Genomic DNA, 23,651 nt, shown 5'->3' with positions numbered 1-23,651 from the left:
ATGTTTCACTTATTTATGAGTGTGTGTGATCAGGTTGGTTTTGTCTTAAAATGAAGTCTATGTTGTTGACACTTTTAGGAAAAAATTACTAAAGAATTACTAAGATCAACACAGTTGGCCATCTGTAAAAGCAGAAATTGAAACTAATGACTTTTGATGCCTAGTACCATGCATACATGCCAGATGAAACTATCCTGAGCTATGCTTTAAACTTGATGTAAAGAATGTGTCATCAGTTTTAGAAGTGCTGAGTGCAGGTTTTGAGTGAAGATGGTGTGAGGCGTTCTGGGCTATATTTAAGCCCAAGTGTGGGTGCGGTGGATTTGATAGAGATCAGAAGCTACTTTGGAGCCCTGTGGATGTGTCATGGGTCAAATCGCACAGCGTAGATGGGAGGTGTCTATTTGAGAACACCTGTCTCACAAAATACTGAGTTGGCTAGTTAACTGTACTGAGAAACGTATACATGGCCTTATATATCGACCATGCATAAAATGACATTAGGGAAGGATCTTAGGAATGACACCCTTAAAAAAATATATTCACCACAGAGGAGGTTAGTGGCGCAAGAGATTTTTAAAAAAAATATAAATAAAAGGAGCATTCATACCAGAAGTTCTGCATTGCTAAAACATGTTATTTTACCTCCATTTCCAGCAGAGGGAAGCAAAGTATGTACTACCTCAGTTACGGAAGTACATATCGGAAGCAAAGAAGAATGACTTCCGTAAATCACTGAAAGATTTCCTGGAGATCTGATACATCTACGCTAGTGCTAGCTTGATGCTAATTTAGCATTTGTATTGTATTTACAAGTGTAGCCTGTGTTCTCACCATTGCCATGAAATAACTAAGACCGAACTGTCCATCTCCATTCCGTCTAAAGTCTCGGTGGGTAAAACATACATATAACGTTGGAAAGTTATATGTGTATTTTAATCGTTTTATGGCGTTTAATAAAGACGTTAGTGAGCTAACTTAGCATGAATGTTTACATAGCTGGTTTAGCTAACTAGAACGTTAGCTGCTAATTGAATATAAACTAGTCAGTGTTATCGCTGCTCTGGCAGTGCACCTTGAAATTTCGCGGTTAGCTTATCGTGGAAGATAAGGAAAATTTTTTCCTCTCGTCGTAGTCAACATTTTGACTTATCGCTGGTGACATTAGATCGGAAGCAGCTAAGAATATATTATTACTAAGTAATTATAATGTTACATGTCGATGACAGATGACTGACTTGACACCACCAACAAATGAACAACTGATTATTGTCAAAGGATAATCTATGCACTGCACTCTTGACATTTGTAAACTACTGAGGTTTGGGGGAGTTTTGGTGGCCGTTTGTCGTTATGTGGAGAAACGTTAACGCTTCAAGCAACGATTGTTTTGCCTGTTAGGCAGGGTAAGCTTGGGTACTTGATTGTCTATAAGCAGGATCCAAAGCTGTCATTGATCGGTAATCTGTCTTTACAGTGGGTGGTTGGAGAGAGAGCTGTCAGGCATGTATGCCTCTGGGAAATACAGCTCGCGGGGCCCTGCCCTTATCCCGCGGATGAAAACCAAGCACCGCATATACTACATCACCCTCTTCTCCGTGGTGCTGCTTGGACTAATTGCCACTGGGATGTTTCAGTTCTGGCCCCACTCCATTGAGTCTGCGGCAGACTGGACCTTGGATAAACGCAGTGTTCACGATGCACCTCTCGTCCGTCTTCCTGCATCAAGTCCCATTCCTGAGAGGGGTGACCTCAGCTGTCGCATGCACACCTGTTTTGATGTATACAGATGTGGCTACAATCCTAAAAACAGAATCAAGGTAGCAGTCCTCACATTGTGAGCTTATATATGTGAGACAAATCCCTATAATTCCTTGTTGAAACCATAACCGATTGCTGAAATGGTTGCTTTTTTTAGGTCTACATCTACCCTCTGCAGAAGTTCGTGGATGAATTAGGGGTTCCCATCAGCAGCACTGGACTGTCCCGAGAATACAACGACCTGCTCAGTGCCATCTCAGACAGTGACTTTTACACTGATGATGTCACCAGGGCATGTCTTTTTGTCCCATCTATTGATGTGTTGAATCAGAACTCTCTGCGTATCAGAGAGACTGCCCAGGCTCTGGCAATGCTGCCCAGGTGAATGTTTACACAGGACCCAGTCATCAGACTTAATCAGATTTAACCATGAAGCAGAGTTTTACTGCTTCATCACTTTGCTCTCTTGTCATTTCTCTTCATGGACCTGTTTTTCTCAAATTGCTCTCATATCTGTGTTGTTACCAATGGTGTAAAAGCTCAAATTTTGCTTTTTATCAGTAAAAGATGTATGTCCTGTTGCCACATAACCTTGTATGTTGTGTAGGATAGAAACTAACAGTTATATTTCAAATACCAAATAATGTATTGGTTAATCATTTATGTCCACGCAGTATGGAAATGTTTCATTTTCTTTGTTCGAGTCACCTGTTCATTAACTGAATTGATTTTGTGTCTGTTTTGATAGATGGGACAAAGGAATGAATCACCTACTTTTCAACATGTTACCTGGAGGCCCTCCAGACTACAATACTGCCTTAGATGTGCCCAGAGACAGGTAGCTACAGTACATATTAAAAAGCTATCCTAATAACAGTGGGTTCATTACAGTCTGACTCATCTAAAATTGCCTACCAAATTGTCCTACTATGTTCAAACGATGATGGCATTGCTGGCTCGTTTATAGTTACCAGGCTGCACCAACAGAAAAGGGAAACTTGTTCAATCATTGGACTTCTGTGCTAGTCACAGTTTGTCCATATCTAACACCGTGTTCAAACATAAGGGTGTCCACAAGTCCACCTGGCACCAGGACACCCTAGGTCCAAGGTCGATGATCGACTTCATACTTGTATCAGCGGATCAGGACACTCTGGTGAAGAGAGGAGCAGAGCTGTCAACTGATCACCACCTGGTGGTAAGTTGGATTGGATGTCGGGGGAGGAAGCCAGATAGACAGCAGACCCTCACTGTTCGTTTAGGTCTACTGGGACCGGGGGGGTTTGGTGGGGGAGGCTCTCCCATCACTGGGACGGAAGTCACTGAGGCAATTAAGCAACCCTGCAGTTGCAGTGCCCTGGGGTTGGATGAAATCCTTCCAGAGTACCTCAAGGCTATGGATGTTCTGGGGCTGTCTTACAATCAGCCGAAATGAGTTTCCTGCGCAGGGTGGCTGGGCTCAGCCTTAGAGATACTGTGAGGAACTCGGACCTCCAGGAGGGGCACAAAGTAGAGCCACTGCTCCTTCACATCGAGAGGAACGAGTTGAGGTGATTTGGGCACCTGGTTAGGATGCTTCCTGGGCATCTCCATCTGGGAGGAGACCCCGGGGCAGACTCAGGACACGATGCAGGGATTATATCTGTCGTCTTGTCTGAAACGCCTTGGTATCCCTCTGGATGAGTTGGTGGAAGTGGCCAGGGAGAGGACAGTGTGGGCTGCATCCGCGACCCGGATTCGGATAAGCGGAGGGAGAAGAGACAAGACGAGGAACTATAACACTCATATTTAGATCAAAGAATAAGATCATGACTAGAGGTCCACCAGTGTATTGGTTTGGCTGAGTAACTGGCGCCACTTGTTACTAGCAAAACTGGGCTCTGACAACACTGGTTCAGTCTTGACAAGTTGCATTTCAAAGTACATCGCACACTTCAGGTAATCTTGTTGTGTACCTCAGATAATACATATTTAAATTAAAGTTAACTTTATATAAGGCAGCTTTATTTATAAATTATGAGCATGATAAGATTATTGGTCACTGTGTGACATTATTAACTGAAGTTAACTGCTGCTTTGCAGATAGTTTCCTGTCTCTGTTTTACTAGTGTAACACTGGTCACTCTTAGCATTAACTATAAACTTGATCGTTATTGTGACCACCTTTTAAACTGGCAAAAGCACACTGAAAATTCAGAATGGGCATATCCAGCTTAACAGCCTTAAACTTCAGTGACCTCGGCAAGTCCAGTTTGAGGCTGTGATATTCAAAGTAAAATGTCAGCAACTTTACCATGTAACCTTCCCACAGAGACGAGTTCATTGGCAGCATTCAAACATGAAGCACCTTTATTATTATTATTATCAACCGTCTAATAGGCTCTTTGCTTCTTGTATCGGTCTTTAAAAATCCACTGTTGTCAAGTTGTCATGTTTTCAGGGTTCCTGACAGCAACTTCCTGCTAGTGTGTAAAAATCAAAAGGATAAAATCCTTTTGTTTTTCTATGTTCTGTTTCCTCCACAGATGAAATTCATTTTCATGCTACAATGGATTATGCACCCTTATGTAGCCCTTATTATAACTGCAGTCACGCACGAAGTGTTGAGAACGGTCATTTGTTGAAGATGAAAGAGATATTTATAAGCTATTGGGTGATAACATATTTTCAAGATGCCCTGAGATGTTTCAAATCTGGTTACATTTACCAGCAAAGAGCCTTTGTGTCTCAAGATGTCCCATAGGCTAGAGTGATGGTTGAGGATGGAAGAGGTTGGTTTTGTGAACACACGGCCTTGAGGCAATGAACACTATCTTTAGCTGAAAGGAATTTCCTGGGCTCATCCAGCTGGAGTCCATTTGGCATGGAGCCTCATCAGAACCAGGTGTGTGTGACTGTCGGTGTGTTTCTGCTTTATACTCACCTTGCCTTGGAACAGAACAGAATCCAAATACATTTTATCACTTCGTGGACTGCATTGGGTCTTTTCATCGTTTCATTAAGCCTTGTTTGATGTCATTTTATGCCTCACATTAGCATTTTTGTCACAAAGGTTTTGGGTTTTAAGGTCATTTTCTGTAGCTCGTGTCTGTCAAAATCCCCAGTGTGCTGAAACACTATTACAGTCCAGGTAAATTTGTTTCAGAGCACTGCTGGCTGGAGGTGGTTTTTCTACGTGGACTTACAGACAAGGTTATGATGTCAGTATCCCAGTGTACAGCCCCCTCTCTGCTGATGTTGAGTTGCCTGAGAGACAGCCTGGGTGAGTACATCTCGCACATTATCTCTCATTATATTGTTTGGAGTATCGCATCAAGACCAAAGTACACTTGGTCACCTTTCCAAGGGATGGCATAATGATGTGCGCTATTAAGAATGGACTTATATCAAATAGAAGTAATTGTGGTTTACCGACATTTTCTAGATTAGTTCCTATTGAAGAGTCAACAGTATAAGTTATGCTTTGACAGCCAGTGGTGTATCTCCTGTCTTTATCCACCCAGACCACGGCGCTACTTCATTCTGTCTTCGCAAACTGCTATCCACCGAGAGTACCGTGCTGAACTGGAGCGCTTGAAGGAAGAAAATGGAGAGGCATTACTCCTCCTGGACAAGTGTAGCAACCTGTCTCAGGGTGCAGCTTCTGCGCGAAAACGTTGCTATAAGGGGCAGGTGTATGACTACCCCCAGATCCTGCAGGTGAGAAGTACTAGTGCATTAAAAACAATTCATTTCAAAGTTGAAGAGTATCAGAGTTCACGAACCTTAAATGCACAACTTTCCTTAATTTGACAACAAAAAATTCAAGCTCTTATTTATTATTTTTTTTGATAAATTTATGAATTTGGATGCTGTATACTTTTTTTGAGGAGTAGACAAGCTTGTGTTTTACCACCCAGCAATGACAAGCATTTCCTGGAATCTGATAATTGTTTGGCCTTCAGCAAGTGCTGAGCAGGAACTTTTTGGGAGGTTGAATTCATGATGAAATGAACAAATACAACCCAGAAGTAAAACTGAATCTAGAATACTGTGGTCAAAATGCAGTCAAAGTTCCAGTAATGTTTTTTAGCAGTGGAAATCAAATGAAATACAGCCAAGTCTTTGTTTGTTTGTTAACACTTCTAATCTGTCTCTACAGGAGTCTTCATTCTGTGTGGTTTTGCGGGGAGCACGTTTGGGTCAGGCTGCCCTCAGCGATGTCCTGCAGGCTGGCTGTGTCCCAGTCATCCTCGCTGACTCCTATATTCTGCCATTTTCTGAAGTACTTGACTGGAAAAGGTCTGCCTAAGTCACTGATTAGTTAAAAAACAAGTAAATAGGTTGATAATTATTAATTAATAATTTAATGTTTCTTTTTCTACTCAGGGCATCTGTGGTTATTCCAGAGGAAAAACTATCAGAGATGTACACCATCCTGAAGAGTATTCCTCATAGACAGGTTGAAGAGATGCAGAGACAGGTAATGGTCACACTAACTGAAGAGAAAACATCTCTCAGAACAACTTCTTTAAAGTGCCTTACATTTAGTTGTTGTTTGAGATTGATTGACATGGTGGTTAGAGGTGGGTTAGAGCACTTGCATGTCACATCTGACATGCACCTGTACCAACCAATCAATCAGTCAAGTTTAGGGAAGTCAAAGCAAAATTTATGTGATGTGTGAAAGACAGTAATTTGGATACCATGCTCTAAGTTTGAATTTCCTCCTGTGCTCTGTCTAGATTTTAAAAAGCTTTCAGAAGACTCAGCTATGTTGATTTTAGCTTGAGTAAAATGTACAAAAGACCGCTCACTCTCTCTTTGCATTTTATATCTGCATTGAGCCCCAATAAACAAAAGTGAAAGCAGCTATGAGAGAGTGCACCAGTTCAGCTGCTCCTCATTTCCTTGGATCAACTCTAGTCCATTTAGTAATTATATTGGCCAAACAGATATTTTAGGCCAAGGCCTCAGACACGGGCTTGGATTACACCAGACAAGCGCAAAAACATGGCTTGCTGATGAGGTGGGGGTTGGCTGGGGGTATTGTACTGTGTTTAGCTCACAGCTAACTTAGTAGCATAGATATATTATTATTCACAGTACTTTTGTGTCTGCTTTGATGGTCCACAGATGAAATGAACTGGTTGGATTCTTGTCATATCTCTACAGAAGTATGAATTCAGTGAAACTAATGTTATGTCACAGTATAATGGATGTTGTTGGTCACAAATCACACTCTAAACTTACACTTAATGGTCAGAGTGTGCTACCCTGTCAGCACATTGATGATTATTTACACAATCATGAAATTATTACAGGCTGAAATTTGTCAGAACACAATGTTTATGTGTTTGTCAAGACTGCAAACGAATGGAAGCTCAGACTATTTTTAGAACAAATAAATAGAATCAGTCATGCGGCGTTACGATTACAGTCAAATGACCGTAAAAACACAGTCAGTATCACATTAACATTCTAGGACAATTAAACTAGCAAGAATCTCATAGTTCTACTGGACGTAAAATATACATAAAATGATATTGTTTTTAAAGGTTTCAATTCAGTGAAATTTGTCAGGACAGGACTAATTTCTCAAAATACTGGATAAAATGCCTAGATGTATTTATAGATTTATAGTTGTATTCATGTGGACAGTGTCAGATATGCAGCATTTTGTCATTTCGTATCAGTCCCATTAAGCAGAACTGATGACTGTTAATATTACATGATAAGCATCTGTGTTGGTTGTGCCTTATTTTTGTTTTATTTGGTAGGGTTGGGTGCCATTGGTTCGTGTTTGAATCAATACTGATAGTACCTGGAATTTGGTACAAGTACCCAGTGATGCCTTTTCTCGATGTTTTACTCTCTCTAACTGGACTCAGTATTGGAATGTAAAAAAATAAAAGTGTCAGAAGGATTAATAACAGTAGAGGGAGCAATATGCCACTGCAGTGTCTTATGCTTTATCCAAACAAGGCATTACCTGTCTGTAATATTGTCTTCACTGCCACAGTGCTTGCATACTGTAATATTTATATACCCAGTATGCAATTCACATACTATTGGTTTTATACTCAGGGCTCAGATGGGCTGTTTTAGTGAACTAAATGTTGGTAGGAAATTGCAGACTGAGGCTGGCTGTATGTTGAGGCTGAGTTTTGGGTGACAACATCCCAGATAGTGAAAAAAAGCCCAATCAGCTAATTAAATACATAATGGCAACCTGGGAACGACGCTCAGCGTTCTTCATTCGTCTTTCTTCAGAACTGTTGACACACAGAAACATCCTGAACACAGCATAATAATGAGAAAATAAGAAAATACAGGCAGCGGGTCTGTGCAGATACAAACATTGCCACATACATCTAGTGGTTTATAAGTGGTGATTGAGAGAGATAATGTTTAAACATCCTTTTTGTTTTTTTTAGAAAGTTCATGCATAATATTATGTTTAGTTATCGAGCAGTTCAGCTCTCCATGAACGAGTGCAGTGCGGTCTGCAGGTGTTGCTAATGCTGTGGCTGCTTACAAGAAACTACAGCTGTTAGAGATTTTTGTGCTTAACCAGGTGTTTCCTCAGGTTAGACATTTTGTCAAGCTTTGAAAAGTGAAACCGCATTTACAGGGCTGACGTAGTCCTGCTCTCTTTCTCTCAAAACTCTTAAGTTACTCAGTCACCCTAATGTACTCTAAGGTACTGAGATTTGACATCGATTAACTTAACTTGATTAATTCAATTAATTCATTTGGTACCCTTAAAAATAAAAAGTTTTTTACCCAACCCTAGTGTTTGAGCACGCTACCAATCAGATCACCTCAGTATATCATAAACTTCTTCATGTTTGCTGATTATTGTTGGTCCTGAAACCAGCCTGTTTGGTGCAGTCCCACCTTAAACTGGACTAGAGTGGTGCAATAGACTGTGGTGAATTGTGGGATAGATTTAAATATTTTTCTTTCATCTATCTGAGTACACTGTCAGGGCAGAAATGTCATAATGAAACAAACTTTGATGTGGATATGCAGCATATTGTATTGTAAGGGACTGTTGTTCATTAGTTTTGCCAGCAGAGGGCTCAGCAACCTTTGCTTTCATAATTTGATTCCATGTAGCCTGACTTTTTGTGCTTAAAAATTTGAAAATAGGAGCAGATGATGCAGACTAACTTCAAAGAAAATACCATATAATAACAACAATGTCATTATAATGTAACATATTGTTTTTGTCAATATAAATTACTTTTCAGACTTAGGCCAGATATCAAACAAAAACCAGCTGCTCCAAAATTAGTTTTATTTTTTTGTTTATTAATTGCCTTTCTGGCTCGTCAAGTGTGTTTTATTCAGCAAAAAATATTGACAGCATTTGACCACAGCAGAGTAACATCTGTGTGAATGACACTGCAGTTTCAGTTTATCCTGCAGGAACAAAACTGAAGGTTTTGTCAGAGACCAGATCAAATTGTGATTATGACATCTGCTGAACCGGTTCAGACAGCAGAACTCCTTTTCAGATTTGGGATGATGTAATGCCATCCGTTTAGGTCACATATTTAAAGACAACACACAAACAGCTGAGACCACTGAGCCTTTATTTGTGTGCTGACTTAAACAAGTCTTGTTTGGGTCATATCCTCAAATTACGACATGTACACTTCAGACCTGAGTTAGACTAACACCGCCAAATCCATTCAGCTCTTACATTTGAATATATACTATGGGATGATTGAGTTTTGCTGATGGAGTTCAACTTCCTCCTCACACTTTCCTCTACTCTTGCCTTTGATGAGCTACAACCTGACAACCATCTTTATACCTCAGAGGCATTATGATGCTGAAGAGTGTTCTTTGATTATGGTCTTTCATACCCAAATGCCTGCTAGTTTCTGTCTGAGCCATTCTAACAAGGACTGATTTTTACCTGGCAGGCTGGTTAATTATTATTAGCAAACTGTGTATGTGATGTGGATGTGTGTTGGATCACAGTGAAAAGCGTTAAGAAATGTTATATTCCCAGTGAGCAGCTCTCATGATTGAAACATACTTACTTTCACTGCTGTTTTTGATTATGTCAAAAACGCTAATGATCACCTGGTTCCATCCACAGCTTACTGGCTGCCAATTCTGCTCCATAGGTTTAACCATCTGTCAGGCACTTGACAACCTCCACTGAGTTAAACAAAGAGATGTAGACTGCTATAATGTAAATGGTTTTTGGTCATCTTTTACCTTTATTTTAATAATTTGTAACAACAAAAGGGTTGGGAGCCACTATGGAAGTCTCTACACTCGACTGAAATGAGAAGATAATTTGTTTTTAACCAGGTATTACATCAGATGACTTTTGAATTTGTTTTACAGAAGAATTTATCTCTCTTGAGGTTGTTTGCATTATTTTTCAATAGCAAATTTATGAGCACAATTTATATTGTAGTTTTTTTGTTGTTGTTGTTTTGTTTTTTTCTTTTTTGTGTGATAAATTTTGGATAACTCATGGATTGAGAAGGCCAGCGATGCCATATTTGTACACATCTTTGTTCATCACTAAACTGAAAAGTGTAGACTGTAAGCTAAGTGCTGCAGTTGGAAGATGGAGCAAGGCTTTCTCTTCCTCTCTTGCAATGCTGTCTCTTCTTCCCTTCTCATAAAAATTCCTGCAGGCGCTGGGAGAGGGTGGAGGGTGGTGGGACAGACCCTCGGGCCAGCATAGTTTGGTTTCTGCCTCCTCCCGGTCAGAAAAGAAACTTTCATCACCGGCTGATTTATGGGCCGTTGGAGCCCCCCACCCCCTCCTCCCTTGAGATTACAAAGTCTTTTTGGTTCAGCTCACCCCCTCTGCAAAAATAAATGCTATTTTTGTGTTGTGCATCTCCAAAGGTCCATCTCATACTCAGATATGGGTGACTGAGATAATGGTCACATGTTCACATGCCATTAAGGACAGTCTTTGTTTAACATGGGGGCCAGCTGTACACACTGGTGCATTGCCATGTGAGTAACAGATAGAAATATAGCTGAAACACTCTAATGTTCACATCCTCTTCCCTGGGAATTGTGGGCCATTGAAGAGCTGGTGGGGTGGAGCTGGGTCAGCGTAACACGGTGCCTCCTGGCCTTAGACAGTGTCGTTTGAAGCTTCATTAACTCTTATAGGGTTCTCTCGCCTCTGAACTGTCCCTTGAAGTAGCTTAATGGAACAGGGGCCTGCAGGAGGCAAGGAAGCCAGAAACATATTTCATCATCAGTAGCATTGCTTTAGATTGATCAGTTAATCTAAATTTCCTCTTCTGTCCATAACACAGTCAAAGCCTAAACAAACTAAGTAAACATGTTCAGTCTACAGGGATTTTTTGCCATGTTTGCCATCATTGCTGAAACGGTCTTATAAAGTGAACTGTAAATGAGGACAGTTTGAGTTTGGTGCTCTATAGCAGCAAATATGATAACATTAAGTTATGGGTTAAGAGTTCAGTTATCATCACTAAAGGCCTGTTTTTCACATCAAAGATTTGTTGAAGTGAAACAGGCACCGTCAAAAGAGATTTTTGAGAGCCTCAGAAGAAGAGTCGTTGAAGGTCAAGAGGCTGGAAACAGCTACAAAATGGTCTTTTAAGACTTGGACCGGAGAGGAAAAATCTGGATTTTACAGTTATGACTTCACACTGGTGTGTTATCTTCTAACACATAGTGACCATATCATGTAAAAATACCAAAACTGTGTTGAAATCAAGGACAACATACTAACACTTGAATGAAATAATGTATATGTAAATAATTTCAATTCATTTCACATAAAATACACAATTATTCTGCATTACTTCAGAATTGACGCAGCCTTTGCTATGATTAATTCTGGAAACAGTAACAGGGTTTCCTTACAGCTGTGTGCAGCATGTTTTGATAATGTCAAGATAGTGATTTTTATGTTACAATGTATTTTTTCCCCCATCGATCATTATGTTGATCTTATTAACAAGTTTGTACTTTATTGCATATATTTGGTTTTTTTCAGTTTTTTTTTTTTTTATTTCTGGGTACATTTTAAGAAGTCTGTTCCATTTGTCCACAGGCACGCTGGTTCTGGGAGGCCTACTTCAGCTCCATGAAGACTATTGGATTGACAACGCTCCAGATCATCAATGACCGCATCTACCCATATGCTGCACGTACTTACGAGCAGTGGAACAATCCACCTGTGGTGGTATGTAACCATGCAGACTCACTATTGATCCAGTCTATGCAATCTATGTGTTCCTCTGTGCAGAGCCACTCAGTTGTAGACATCTGAAAGACCATCATCCAGAATGGAGCTTCAACCATACAGACGCTCGCAGTGCCACATAAGCCTCCCCACTCTCCTGCGCCTTGTAAATTGAAGCCTCTGTGGCAGAATGACAGTTAGATGCCTTCAGTCTTTCTGAAGTGCCACACATGTAGCGCTTCACGGTTTGGTATTCACCCAGCTAGCTCTGAGGCAGCCAGTTTGTGTCAGCAGTTCTGCTCGAGGAGGATTCCTCCATTGTGGTGAAAAATAAGTTCCTGCATGTCTGAGTCATTGTGTTTGTAGAGAGTATGCTGGATGTGAAGAATGGTGTGTGTGTTTAGCATCCCTGTGGTTGTGGGAGTTTGTGGCTACAGACAGCTTGGCTGGGCGACCATCTCTCAGGAGTTGTTAATCAGCACAGTCTGATCTAGAGTCTCCTCCATCCTCAGCCTGTGGGGTAGAGGCGTCTCTGTGTGTGTGTGTGTGTGTGTGTGTGTATACATAAACCTTTCTGTCCAATGTCTACAAGTAGGCCTGTGTAAGTAGATGAACTGAAATGCCGAGGTTAGAGAGGTGGCAGTCACAATCAGGTAGCGTTGGTGTAAACATTCAGCGGTCTTAGTAATGTTTTCTGATGTTTCATTTCAGTTGTGCTCACATCTGTACAGTCATTCAGGATTAACAGGTTTGCAGTCAAGCAACTGCTCATTCTTGACCATGGTTTTCCTCTTTTCCTCTACCAGTTAGCTTGTTAATCAGCAGTTACACTTGACATTGCCCACTCCTGTCAAAATGTTTTGTCAGAGTGTCCAACCACCTGTCCAATCTATCAGTATCACTCAGGTCTCAAGGTTTGTCCAGACTCAGTGGAGGTTAAGTGTGTCAGGGAGGGTATAGACCTTTGGCCATTCCTGCCTACGATGGGAGATGAAGTGTTTTCTCGATGGATTCAGTGAATGGATGGTGAGAAGAACTTGCACAGAGCACTAAATAAATCAGGCAGACACCCCCCTCCTCCTCCTGTAGTCTTTAGGCTGGTAATTGAAAGCACATTTCCCAGAATTGCTGGTGCCTTTGGAGGGGGGGAGGGGGGGAGGGGGGGGCTTCAGTATAAGAGACAAGCTGCTTTTTGTTTTATAGTTATAGGTGGAGAGATTAAAACACGTTTCTGGTGATTGGCAACTGCACATAGTCTTACTTGATCACTGTTTAGTTTAAAACTTCTAGAACAGTGTGTAAGTGTTTGGACATTTGACTCTTGCTCTTTTGCAATGAGGTTGAAGTGTTGACTTTTAGGTTTATAATGTGTATGTTTTCACATTCACGTCCAGTTAATCATATACTCTAAAATGTATCAGCTCTATTCCCCAAGGGTAAGTCTGGGTGGTATAACGAATATATTACAACGTCAGTTAATGTGCAACATGACGTTATGATGACTGTATTGTCCTACTGGACTTTTTAGTGTTTCCGCTGTTAGCAGACAAAAGAGAGTTCCCCCAAAACAGTGAAACATTACACAGTTCATCATCTGATTGCACTTGATACTCTGTCTGTGGCTTCCAGGTGTGCAGCTCTGAGCTGTATATGAGAGACCTCTGGTTTTAGGCTATTGTAATCGACTTCTGCCTGCCTCTCAGCAGCTAACTGGCTTTTCACAGTCTGCACCTGCTGTGAGGGGTACAAGAAGACAGCCATAGTAATATTACATGAACAGGGACTTTTTATTTCTTTTCTGTGGCAGCAAACACATAACACAGCCTTTCAGTATTGCACTGCAGCCTGGACTTAACAGTACCCTTTGTGTCTCACTAAAGTAGCCTAAGTAACTACTACTAACCGTATGAAGTTTTCTGTGGCTGTGGCAATGTGCCGGTGTTTCTCCCATGCACTGAGAAAGACTGACTTTGATAACAAACCCACTAGACCCCGTCACAGACACAGGTTACCCGCAAGGCCACTCTCCTTACAGGAGTAGGCTCAGATGTTTTCAGATTGATATTAGTGCTGTATGTTGTTTAAGATTGCGCTGATTTTACCTGCTTTAAGTACTCTTTGGTAGTTGAGACTACAGCAGTGCATCATATTTTAGAAGATCATGTTTGTAATGGCACTGTCCTGTGAGAACCACTTATCTCTAGAAAATCAACTTTTTATGAGCTCACAAAAACAATCTGTTTTCAGCTTTGTGGTGATGTGTTTTTCAGCTAGTCCAAGAGGTTTAAATAGTTTATTTAGATTAAGGAGCAGAAGAATTTTCTCACCACATAAAACAGCACTTAATGCCTCAGTTTCTTAGAAACATTCAAATCAACTCATCTGCACGGTATGCACCACATATAACATGTGTGACGTATATCGAGATATATATCATAAAAATCATATAATCCATATCGTCCGGCACTGCTCATGGGGTAGAAAAAAGTACACAGTCAACCACTGCTCCCCAACCATGGATGTGAATGCCCTTAAAACTGAAAGTTAACAACCTCAGAGTCACTTTCTCATGAAATCCAATCAGCTGGTGTAGATTAGTAAAAAACTTAAAGAAAATTAGTGAGAAAGGGTAAGAAAATGTATGGTATCCTGTGTTGCAAACTTTAATTTTTACATTGTTCAGCAATCAGTTGAAAGATTAGATTTAGTCTGCCACGGCTGTGCCTCGGCATCAGTATACATTAGTGAGACTTGCACGCATCTACTGTCCTGTTAAAGTTGTAAATGAATTTTTGGACAGATAAAGGTATTTTGAGGTATAGTTCATTTTATTTTGCTGTTAATCTGTGTTCCTTTGAGGGCTGTTTAAGTGTCTTTAAATTTGATGAAGAGTCACTCAAGCAGTTCAACTAACCAGATACAATTCTTATTTTTAAGTCTTAATATAGCTTATTTACTCCTTTAGATCTTTTGGTGGCATATGGAGTTGTGGCTTTCTTTTCATCTAATTTATTCTGGTTGACAAATGACTTAAGTGGTCTCTGTCTCTTTCAGTGCATCTCTGTTGCGTATATGTGTTAGTTTAATTATTTCCCCCTCTGCATGTTTGACAATGTGAGAATGACCACGAGGAAGTTTCCACTTGCCAATAAAGTGACTTTTTATTAGAGGAGGAGTGACTGATGTTGTGTAAAAGGCAGTGGCTGTGTCTCTGTTGATAGACTTGTGTTGATGCCAGGGGAAGGAGCCACATAATCACTGTGTGGCCACCTGGGACCAGGGTTTATATGTACTTCAAGAAGCCCACAGATTTACTGTGTTAGATATGCTCTCCTTACCCTCCTCAGATAGATTGTCCCTGTAACCAGGGTGGAACATTTTTTTGTAGCCTTTGATGAACTTTATCGAGCTAAAGAAGGCTCCTATATTTGCTGGTATTGTAATAGCACATGCTTGTAAATGAAGGATAGGGGCTGTTGTCTTTCTCATTGGAAAAACAACCTCGGTTAAAGAAAAAGGTTTTGTTTGTGCACGGACTAACACTAGTTGTCGCCTCTAATCCAAATGACATTGAATCATTGAAAGTTTATTATTTGGCACACACAACCCATCAGAAGACTCTCCTGTGGCTTCCTGCATTTAACAGCGTCACTTGATCTTAGCTGAAGTCAGTGCAGCTCCCAGGGTTTACAAGACATTTTCAAGGGAAGCCATGATAGAAAAGCCAAGTCCACACTGACGATAGCTGGTTTCTGTCCATTACACACCCCCCCTCCCGTTCCACCCTATATCTCCTACATCCCAGACAACCCATCTCAATAACATCACAAGAACAGTAGATACAAGAGGGCAGCCAACCTGTCTTGTTTAGAAACTTCATCTTTCTTATCCTTCTGCACTACTGCTTCTCTAAGGTTTACTTGGCTTTCTGATTAGAAGCTTTCAGCACTCTGTGCTCTGCCTCTGTTAGCCCCTGAGACACTTTATTGGATGATTTTTTTTTTTCCCTCCATAATAAAAACCATCATCTGGAAATTACTGCAGGTGACCTCACTGTCCAGTGAAGCACTATTACAGTGTGTTAAATCATGGAAAACATGACAGACGAGGGTGACACAGAAGACACAAGGCTAGCCCTACAGTAGATTTTCATGGAAATAAAAAAGAATGAATGAAAAGGGATGAAAAAAAGATGTTAGTAACCCAAGTTTTTCTTTGTTTGCTCTCTTGTGCAGAAGTGGTCCAGTGTGAACAGTCCTCTGTTCTTGCCACTTATCCCACCAAGGGCACCTGGGTTCACGGCTGTGGTGCTGACCTATGATCGCGTTGAGAGTCTTTTCCGGGTCATCACAGAAATCTCCAAGGTGCCAAGCTTGGCTAAGCTGCTGGTGGTGTGGAATAACCAAAATAAGAGTCCCCCTGAGGGTGAGTATAACATATTTCCATCAAAAATAAGAAAGTTCTTGAATGTTTCAGTGTGATGTAGCTGTATATACGCTCAGTTGCCAGTTTTTTAGGGAAAATAAATTAAACTAACTAGCTAAAACCAGTGCCAGGAGCATATCCTACCTTTGTGACAGCTATTATATTTGGCGCTGTGGCTAGTTGTGCTGTTGAACCGAAATGTTAATGCTTCACTCTGTACTTAGCACGCCAAGCATAGAGTTACATACACTTCATGTATTTATATGAATAAACTCTAAAGCAATCAGTAGGTCTCAGTCCTGACTGGCCATCAGTACTCTGTTCCCTTATATTTTTGTTACATGTCCACTGTTTTTTCTGTCTTTCATTATTGTCTATCAGAAGCGTGTCATAGTAAGCTCTTATTAGTTGTTATTTATTGCACCTCCAGCTCTACTTATTTGCTTTAATATGACAATTAAATACACAACAGTTAATCGTACCTTACCCCACTGACAGCTTAACTCAGACGAAGACTGTCCTGTACCAGGAATTAAATTGGTCCTGCTGCTGCAAGAGTTGGCTAATGTAATGAAGTAATGAGAGGACTTTGAAGTGCTCCCTCGTGGCTGCGACTTGCCTTTTCATTAGAGGCATCAGCGGCGCCTGGCTGGAGCTTTGTGACCCATTAGAATTAACAAGGGGCCATTGACGGGTCAGACTCACGGGGCTCAGTCCAATATGAAGGCAGATTTCTTCCCTATTCACATCAAGCCTTGATCTTGTGTCCCTACAGGCTCCTATTTTTGCTTCCTCCTGGCTGTGAGTCTGAAGATTGTGTTTTGTAACAGACTTGCATTTTTGACCTTCTTTAAATTTTTGTGTTTGCTGCTGCAAAGTCAGGGTTAAAGGCATAGCTTAGGCTTCAAAATGTGGAGTTTAGTTTTGTGAGTTCTTGAATACATTTTAAGAAGTCACTGAAGAATTAATGGTAGCTGCATTTTGACCCGTCCCTTGGTGGTGATGATGTTTAAAAATCCAGATAGAATAATTCTCTCACTCTTACTGTCTCTTTCCAACTGTGGAAAAGAAAGGATTCACGACAATAACATGGACAGAGTGAAAGAAGAAATTCTGGGAATTTAACATAGCAGTTTTTTGACAATAGCTTTTGACAGGAAATCTCAGACGTGGTTAGAAGGACCTGAAGCTCTTATTATAGGCTGCCAGACCTCAGTAACCCCATTAATGAGGGCACACACAGTCTGTGTGATCTGTTTGTGCCATAGTCCGTGCCATGGACACTGCCCAAGATCTTTGGAACGCTTTCCTGAAAAAAAAATAGCACTTTGTTCTACTGCCTCGTGAAGAATTGTGCTGTGGTTAGATTTGCACGTGCTTGAGGTTGGCAAGGAGATACTAGTCAGTTAGTGAAGTTAAACTCTTTTCCACTTCAAATATCTCTGTCAGTGGTAAATGACATCATAATTCCTCACCCGTCTTTAGACACAGATAGCTACTATATTTATAATTTTGGAAAATCCTTAAAATGTTTCATACATTTTAGGTGTGTTATATTGTTGTCTGCTGTATGTGTATCATTAAAAGGCTGCAACTAAAAATTATTTTCATTTTGTTCATTTGCAGATTACTTTCTCAATTAATTGTAATGAAAGATTGTCAAAAAAGATGGATGTAACCAACAAATCTGTACATTTGAAAGGCTAGCACAAGTAAATTCAGGCCATTTTCCTTGAGAACTGGTTCAAATGATTATCAAAATTGTTGCAGCAATTCATTTTCTGTTAACCAGTTAGTGGACTGAATTGAAATGAATTCTCTCTCTATTTCTGTATAAAAGAAAAATTTGGTTGCCATTATTGTATGTTTGTTTGGCAGAGTCTCTTTGGCCGAAGATCGGCGTTCCTCTCAAAGTCGTGCGAACCAAGGAAAACAAGCTGAGTAACCGCTTCTTCCCCTACGATGAGATCGAGACAGAAGCCGTCCTCGCCATTGATGATGACATCATTATGCTGACATCTGATGAATTGCAGTTTGGCTACGAGGTGAGAAAAAGACTCCATTCAAAAAGCCTTGACACACTTTCCCATCCAAGTACTGCAGGGGACCATTTTAAGTTGATCCGAGTGTTTAAAGTCATTCAGGGAGATTACAGTCTCATTCTCCACTAGTTGGAGATTTGACCGCCTGCCCAATGTGTTTGATGTGTGAAGAATGATGACAGCTCTAGAGCTGATGCTTTCCATGCCCACATACCTGCCCGGCCCCACTTAGCCCAGCGCACTCACCTGAATCCATTTAGAAGCTATTTAATAAAATTGTGCCCAGTTTAAGGATAATTATGTGGAATTGCAGGCAGGATAGAGGAGCTGTCTGTCTGACTAGATGACAGTGCTTGCAGTAGAAGGATCTGTCTGGCTGCTGGTGTCAAGCCTGAGATATTCAGCCAATCATAAAGCTACTTAGAGCTGTAAATATTTTAATTTCATTCTCAGTTGTGATTTTATTAGAAATGCTATTTCTTTAGTTCAGCTCACTGGAAAATGTCTCACAATTTGTCTTCTGTCCCGCTCCAGGTATGGAGGGAGTTCCCAGACAGGCTGGTGGGATACCCAGGCCGGCTGCACCTCTGGGACCACGAAATGGGAAAGTGGAAGTATGAGTCGGAGTGGACCAACGAGGTCTCCATGGTTCTAACAGGAGCCGCCTTCTACCACAAGGTGACCTGGGAAAGCCTGTTTAAATTAATTAGTTTTGGCTGCTTGACCTTCTTTGACACAAGTTTTTCTGCTCAAGGATGTTAGAACTATTGATTGGTAATAATGCCCAATGAAATTACCCATCTGGAAATCAAATAAAAAGCCAAAGAAAAGATTAGAGAATTTCAAGTAGACTTCTGCTTAGGATATGTGCAGGATTCCAGGCTGGTAGACTACAGTGATAGATGAGTAGGGTGTCATAGGTAGAGCAAGGTTATCTTGCTTCTACTTAAACCTCACACACTCACTTAAGTTCAAAGCAAATTCTAGTGCTGGTTCCTCCTACATACTCTTGGGTTAAACAGTGTCTGCATTATTGTACAAAGTACATGCAGTATATATATACTAATATACATACATATATTTATAACCAATAACATTTGTTTCCATTCCAGTACTTCAACTATTTGTACACATATAAGATGCCAGGAGACATCAAGAACTGGGTGGACGCTCACATGAACTGTGAAGACATTGCCATGAACTTCCTGGTGGCAAACATCACTGGAAAAGCCCCCATAAAGGTACGTTCATAGACTGGCCTGTGTGCTTTAAGTTTGTGGTGGGAAGCTGAAGTCTGCCAGAGAGGCCCAAATCTCTGGGTTTGATCAGCTCTCACCCTTAGGCTTCAGCGCCCCCCTCCCTCCCTGTCTCACTCACTGTGCCCAGGTGCGGGGGCCTGAGCTAAAGCCCGGCCTTAACCTTTCTTATCTGGTTGTCATTCACTGGCACTCCCCCTCTGATTGTGTTTTCCTAAGCTCGCCAGGGCTCACACACACCCTGCCATCAAATCACAAGCCGCTTACTTCCTTACGCCTGCACCCACGCTCCCACCTCCCATCATATCTCCTACAGGTTCCTTCACAAAACATTCACCCTCTCCAATCATCCTTGTCTGTCTTCTTCTTTGTATTTCTCACTTTCTTCCACACACGCATACATTCGCAGGTTCAGAGCGTTGGGTGCAGGCATGTGTTGGGGGGGTGTAGTAGATGTGATGGAGGTTAGACAGAAGAAAGCCATACATCATCTCTCTCTCTCCTGCTTGCATTGATGAGAATTCAGACATGTTTCACCACGCTGTGCTTGTAGGATGTCACAGACTTATTTCATCAGACCGGGCAGTCTGTTAGCTTGTGTCTGAGCTGCTGTGGTTCAACAAACAGTTAGAGTGAGCTGACATTACTGGTGTGTCTTTGTTCTGCTTCTGTTTAGGTGACCCCCAGGAAAAAGTTCAAGTGCCCTGAGTGTACTGCCATTGATGGACTGTCCCTGGATCAGACACACATGGTGGAGAGGTACGGCACTTTGTTTTGGAAACCTTGGATGAAATAAGCACAGTAGAATCTTAAACATATTACAGTCACAATTTGTTGACTTTGTACTATAATTTAAATGTTTGTTTGCTTATTCCAACTGACTCTGGTTCAAAATCAGCAGCTGTGCATTTATATTTGTTCCTCACTATTCCATTCATTTTTAATAACTTTGCAACTGCTGAGAACCTTATTTACAGTAAACAGTCAACAGTGCCTTGCGCCTCAAAGTAAAACACTCTTTGCTTTTAAAAACTCATTTTTATTAATATTTATAGGTGCAATACAGTACAAAATGATACATATTCATTATTTCCAGTTTCGTTTTCAACTTGAGAAGCAATCATTTAACTCAAGTCTTAGATATGTTGCAGGACAGATTTATGAGCTGTGCAAAATTAAGTCAGTGGCTGGATACATGCCAGTAAACAAGCATATAAAATGTACAGAAAAATGTATTAGAGGGAGATGGGAGCCATACATTATAAAGAAGGAAAACACTAAAAACTTTATCCATACACTCTGTAAACATGGAAGCTGCTGAAGAAATATATGTTTTTAGCCTGCTTTTGAACTAAATAAGTTGTGTTTGTCCCCAGATCTGAGTGCATCAACAAGTTTGCATCAGTTTTTGGTACAATGCCTCTGAAGGTGGTGGAACACCGTGCAGATCCGGTACTCTATAAAGACGACTTCCCAGAGAAGCTCAAGAGCTTCCCAAACATCGGCAGCCTCTGACCAGCTTGTAAAAGTGGTTTGGACGTCGTCACAGCTTCAGCGCTTCAAGATTTGCCGTCAACATGATCTTTTATATCAAGGATGTCATGATTCAGGCTATAGTGGTACATGCCCCTTGTCACCTCCTCAGTTCAAGTGAGTTTTACTTTGATTTTTAAAATGAATTGAAAGTGTAAAATTGTACAGGACACTAAGTTAATGTCATGAATGAAGGAGGACATTGAAATTTAGGAGTGGTGATGAGTATGATGAGAGTGATTGTTTATTCTGGCTCAGAGTAAAAGATAGTTGCTAGAAAGGTTTATCAGTAGTTAATAATTCATACCCAGGCTAATGTTACATGAACTGCTGATGGACTGACTGACTCACTGGAAGCTTGTGGTCCCTCACTGTTACTGTTTTAGAGCTGGAAACTTGGGCTCTGGCTGCTCTGGAATCAGCGTATACAGTGTATATTTGTATTTTGCAGCAGTGCTGTATAATAGTCATAATTTATGATGCTTCAACTAAGATTTTTTTTTTCTTCTCCTCAAAAGCTGACATGGACATAATTGTTTTAGCTGTACTGTATGAAAACGATGTGAGGGCATCATCTTATGGTGAACTGAATGTGGTAACACACAGCGTGGTGGCTAACGGATGATGTACAGTAAATGTTTCACATAGTCTGTTTTACACAATCAGATTGGACCAAACTGGTGCCATAAATCAAAGATTTAGAGGGAGTGACTGCTTATTTTAAAGAGCTACTGGAACATCTTGAATTTTAATTTTATACTGCCTTTCATTGTATTAATATATAAAAAAAAGCAGTGGTGCTAACTGAAGCATCCACTGAGTCATTTCAGGATTTATGTGTATGAGCAGAGCATAATCATTGGAGTTATTTTTTGTTTTCCATGCATTTGAAAAAGGACTGTATATTGAATAGTGGACAATTCCGCATTTCAACCAGATGTGTATTAACTGTTGATGCAATGCTTTGTTTTTAATTTTTTCCTTGATTATACCTGTTGTGTGTTAATATTTTTTCCCTCTTCATCACTGCTTGTCTGATGGCCATTGTTTAGGCTTTAACATTGAGCACACTGCAGTCTTTAATTGCCTTGTGATGGTTTTATTTGCCCATGTTGGTTTGTAAGGTCAGTGAAATTCTTTTACTTTTTTTTTTTTTTTTTTGGCTGAGTATGTAACTAAGGATATATATGACTTTGTAATACATAAGTAAAGACCACACTATGTGTATCACAGCTTTAATGTTCTTTTTCCATTTGTCTGAGAGTGAGGTAAGAACAAGATGAAGTAAGACTTTTTTTCTGTTTTTTCATGTATGTCTTTGCTGCAGTCTCAAACCGTCCAGAGGAGACCCTCCCTGACACGGACGATCCACTGTTCCCTCCAGCCTGTCACCTGTTGTTAATATACTCTCCCTAATCCACCCTGTTCAATGTCAGCAGTTCAAAAGGGCGCAGTTCGTATTTTTGTCAGCTTCAATTAGTGTGATACTCTTGCGGGTTGTGCGATCTCATTTCAGCGCTCGAGTCCCTTCAAAGGGACTGAAATGTGTGGGGATTTCAGAATGTGACTGCAGGGATGACACAATATTTTGGCAGGGAGGAGCAATGCAATAAGACACTGCAAATTCATTGGGGGTTTTTTTTGTTGTTGTTGTTTTTTTTTAACAATTGACAACTTTTTCGCAAGTTGTGGACAACCCATTATGTTTAACTGGTGATTTGAAAGGTTATCCTGGAAATTGGGATTGACTTGAGTGACCTCCAATTACTAATATAGAATAGCTGTCCTGATTTTGTGTGCTAACAGTGGTTTCAGAATTCTGTGTTTGGTTTGTGAAGAAGCTCAAGGTTACCACCCTTACTTTGCAAGAAATCCTGTCCTATATATACTGTGACTTTTGCTGCATTATACTGCATTTCATAACACACTAAATAACAAATACTGATCCTGAATAGAAGTGCAATAACTTATTGTACTTTAATCACACACAAAACTTAACACAAGCATGAATAAATTTATACACTCATTTCAAAAGACAGCTTAAAGCCAGGAAAAAAAAATCCTTTTGAAATTCATAAGAAGTACATACCAAGAGAAAAACAATGTTCAAACACAACTCTGGAAATGCAATTTTACCACCAAATAAAAAAACAAAACAAAACCATACACTTGATAAATTGTCTGACAAAATAAAACACAAAATCTAATTAGTAATATTTCCTTATAACACTTCAATCCATTTTGCATGCACGAAAATGTACATGCACACATCAGCACACATATTTATCATATACCGATTGCCTGACTTCAGTAGTATTAGAAAATGACAGAAGTGGATGATGACATCATCACTCGGGGACAAACTTATGCAGCACACAGGAGGAATAAGCATTTCAGGTAAAGCTAATCTTGCATTAACAGTCCTCATGTAGTTAGGACATCACT

The 23,651-nt window shown here is 40.4% G+C and overlaps 1 protein-coding gene across 1 annotated transcript; it reads left to right on the top strand.

Moving 5' to 3' along the window:
- Window positions 1-718: 718 nt before the first annotated feature.
- ext2 (exostosin glycosyltransferase 2) lies at window positions 719-22,440 on the top strand. The gene is made up of 15 exons (XM_046388534.1): window positions 719-891; window positions 1,478-1,820; window positions 1,919-2,142; window positions 2,510-2,599; window positions 4,907-5,023; window positions 5,265-5,460; window positions 5,903-6,042; window positions 6,130-6,223; window positions 11,819-11,950; window positions 16,186-16,375; window positions 18,254-18,420; window positions 18,952-19,095; window positions 19,530-19,658; window positions 20,350-20,432; window positions 21,050-22,440. Exons 2-15 carry the CDS (start codon window positions 1,506-1,508, stop codon window positions 21,186-21,188), a joined length of 2,160 nt encoding a protein of 719 aa, XP_046244490.1. The 5' UTR covers window positions 719-891; window positions 1,478-1,505; the 3' UTR covers window positions 21,189-22,440.
- Window positions 22,441-23,651: the final 1,211 nt, after the last annotated feature.

The sequence above is a fragment of the Scatophagus argus genome, chromosome 1, assembly GCF_020382885.2.
Source record: "Scatophagus argus isolate fScaArg1 chromosome 1, fScaArg1.pri, whole genome shotgun sequence".
NCBI lineage: Eukaryota > Metazoa > Chordata > Actinopteri > Scatophagidae > Scatophagus > Scatophagus argus.
This window is presented reverse-complemented; position numbering and strand designations above follow the sequence as displayed.

Excerpts from the sequence above, each read along its gene's own strand:
- ext2 (XM_046388534.1), top strand. The coding sequence starts at position 1,506 with ATGTATGCCTCTGGGAAATACAGCTCGCGGGGCCCTGCCCTTATCCCG. Across the intron at positions 2,143-2,509 it reads GCTCTGGCAATGCTGCCCAG|ATGGGACAAAGGAATGAATC; the intron begins GTGAATGTTTAC and ends CTGTTTTGATAG. Across the intron at positions 5,461-5,902 it reads ACTACCCCCAGATCCTGCAG|GAGTCTTCATTCTGTGTGGT; the intron begins GTGAGAAGTACT and ends CTGTCTCTACAG.